A 3180-nucleotide genomic window follows, 5' to 3' on the forward strand; every position below is an offset into this window, starting at 1 on the left:
TAAAAGTCCCTCCACGCTTCCATTTGTTTGTTTGCTTTAACGCCCAGCCGACCACGAAGGGTCATATAAGGGCGGTGCTGCTTTGACATTTAACGTGCGCCACACACAAGACAGAAGTCGCTGCACAGGCTTCATGTCTCACCCAGTCACATTATTCTGACACCGGACCAACCAGTCCTAGCACTAACCCCATAATGCCAGACGCCAGGCGGAGCAGCCACTAGATTGCCAATTTTAAAGTCTTAGGTATGACCCGGCCGGGGTTCGAACCCACGACCTCCCGATCACGGGGCGGACGCCTTACCACTAGGCCAACCGTGCCGGTCACGCTTCCATTGGCCGAACATTAAGACACCACTACAATAGGACGGATGAACACAGTAAGTACTGCGATCTAGACCATGAGAAAGAAACTAAACCAGGATACGGATGTTCAAGTTCAAAGACATTAAACAACCAATCAAACCACAAGACTTGGTTAGCGGAATCAAAACCCGAAACACTATAAATGCAGATTCGTAAACGTAAAACATCATCATCTTCCTTTTTTTGGTCAACACAACCGACAGTATATAACCTAGGACAGCTCCTTTATAGTTTAATTTACAAGTACATCGCTCACCACTAAAGGGATCGACCCACTGTGCGTTGACAACTAGGCTCTTGTCCCCGTGTGTGTGTGACCCTGGTTTCTTGTGTACACACCGTTTGTGCGACGTACATTCGCGGTGCAACAGTGAATATTTGCGGTTTTTGTGAGTGAAGTGGGGAAGAGATAATCGGTGATTTGAACGTGAGAGATTAGGTGAAAAGAGGAGGGTTGACCCCCTTAGAGGGTTATCTCCCAGCCGACAATAAAATCCGGTGTCCTGGAAGCCCGTGCCATCACTCTCGGGCGAACGGTCTCAGAGGTAAGACGTGATGCTGGTTGTTGGGTGATAGTTGGTGTTGTGAGTGTCCGTGTGTGTTGTTGCTGCACAAAGAGAGAGAGAGAGAGAGAGAGAGAGAGAGAGAGAGAGAGAGAGAGAGAGAGAGAGAGAGAGAGAGAGAGAGAGAGAGAGAGAGAAAGAGGAGAGAGAGAGAGAGAGAGAGAGAGAGAGAGAGAGAGAGAGAGAGAGAGAAAGAAAGAGGAGAGAGAGAGAGAGAGAGAGAGAGAGAGAGAGAGAGAGAGAGAGAGAGAGAGAGAGAGAGAGCGAGCGAAAAACGAACGAACGAACGAACGAACGGACTTTATTACTCAAGGCTAGAGATTTTAGTCTTACAATCTGTTCCTGCTAAAACTAAAACATAAAGATGAGGACAATAAATAGTCAAAACTTGACTAAAATGTAAAAAGGACAATCGTAAATCGACACGAACAAAAATTACAAATGAGAGACAGAGTGTGCTCGGAACCGTGGCGTTACTTTGAGAAATTGATTGTTTTTCCCATATTTTTTTTTTTTTCAGTCTCAATCTGAACTCGTCGAACGATTACAAGTCTTCATGATGATATGTTGCTTTCTGCTTTGTTAAAAAAAAGTTACACTGAAGTTCCGAACCCGTGTTATATATTCTTTTCTTCTTGTTCTTCCTCTCCTTATTATGGTTCTGTGGGGTGGGTTTTTTTATACACTATAATTTACACTCTTTTCCCTTGAACTTTTGCAGTTGTCAAGATGAAACTTTTACTGCTTGCTGCCCTTGTGGGGGCTGTCTTCGCCAATGAGTGAGTATACTCTCATTTCATATTATGTTTTGTTAATAATAATAATAATGATAATAATAATAATAATAATAATAATAATAATAATAATAATAATAATAATAATAATAATAATAGTATTATTATTAATTATAAGGGTATTTATATGCCGCAAATCCAAAAATATTTCTAAGCGCCTTACAATCAATCTTAAATATAATAATTTTAATTACACCAACAATGCACATTTAAAAAATCTTTAATGTAGCGCTTATTTTTGTTTCTAGTCTTTCTTGTGAACGATGCCACTGTTCTGTAAACTTTATGTGAGGCGGAGTGGGGCTTTAACCAACAGTTTCAATATTTCTATTTAGCACGGTTGTCTTCAATTTACAGTTGTTTCAAAAGTTGGCGATTGAAAGCATGCTGTAGAAAAAGGAAAGAAAGATATGTGGGTGCTGACAGAACCCCATCTTACCGTTAGAGAAATGCGATGTTGTAAGTGCAATCTAATATGATGAAAAGAAAGACAGAAGTAGAAACAAAGATTAACAGAACCAAGACAAAAAGAAAGAAAGCGACGAACAGAAATTCAAAAATCTTCATGGGTCGGAATAAAACAGAATGTGAAACACAAGAAAAACGTATCCACATCTCATGGTGTAACTAATTAAGGTTTCTCAAACAACACCGAGAGGCTTGTACGTTGTTACACTGCAACTGTGTTGGTGCCGTTAATCATTCAGTTGGGTCAGCCGAGATAGCTTTTATTAAAAAAAAAAGTCTGGCCGAGGGGCAGCTGGAGGGTGTGTTTATATTTTTTATTTTGTACTAATTTAAAACAAGTAAAGCAACTTTTATAGTGTTCAAGAAGAAAAGTTATTCAGGGCGATTAGTATCTTCTAGCCTGAAAAGGGTTAAATGGAACTGTAAAGGGATTTTGCACTACCCTGGTAAAGGTTTTAGTGATACGGCCCAAAACGGGTAATGTTCAACCCGGAGGAGCCTTGGAAACGCACCACACTGACCTCTCTAGCCAGTCAGGAGTGCTTGGTGCACGTTTTTTTTTAGGCCTGTCAAGTTCTGTTTCACTGCATTCCTTGGCCAGGTCCTGTCCTAAGAGCGTGACCTTTTTTTAGAAGCACGAGAGTTCAAACCAATATATTAAAATGTCACTTAAACCGTGGGGCTCTTTTCGGGTATACATTTGACGGGTTTTACTCTTGATCTATGAATTGTACGAGTAAAGGGCTCAAACCGCGAAAGCTGCAGGAAACAAACCATTTTAGCAGAAGATATCGATAGTACTAATCGTCCCGACCTACTTTTTTTCTCAAGTAATAAATCAGAGTTGCGTTGATTATTTTTAATTAAGAACAAACATCCTCCACCTTCGCTGTGACCTCGACCGCAACACATCTTGTACCCTAGAAATAAGTGGACAGTCTGGTGTTTGTTGTATATTTAACATCTTCTGCGGAAAAGGTCATGATGAT

The 3180-nt window shown here is 40.7% G+C and overlaps 1 protein-coding gene across 1 annotated transcript in view; it reads left to right on the top strand.

Moving 5' to 3' along the window:
• Positions 1–552: 552 nt before the first annotated feature.
• LOC138968796 (CD109 antigen-like) overlaps positions 553–3180 on the top strand; it is a gene marked incomplete in the record, with an annotated part of 51623 nt that continues 48995 nt past the window's right edge. The window contains 2 exon segments of the mRNA XM_070341440.1: positions 553–911; positions 1651–1708. Coding sequence (XP_070197541.1) covers positions 1659–1708 — 50 coding nt within the window.

Source organism: Littorina saxatilis, linkage group LG6 (assembly GCF_037325665.1).
Source record: "Littorina saxatilis isolate snail1 linkage group LG6, US_GU_Lsax_2.0, whole genome shotgun sequence".
Classification (NCBI taxonomy): Eukaryota; Metazoa; Mollusca; class Gastropoda; order Littorinimorpha; family Littorinidae; genus Littorina; species Littorina saxatilis.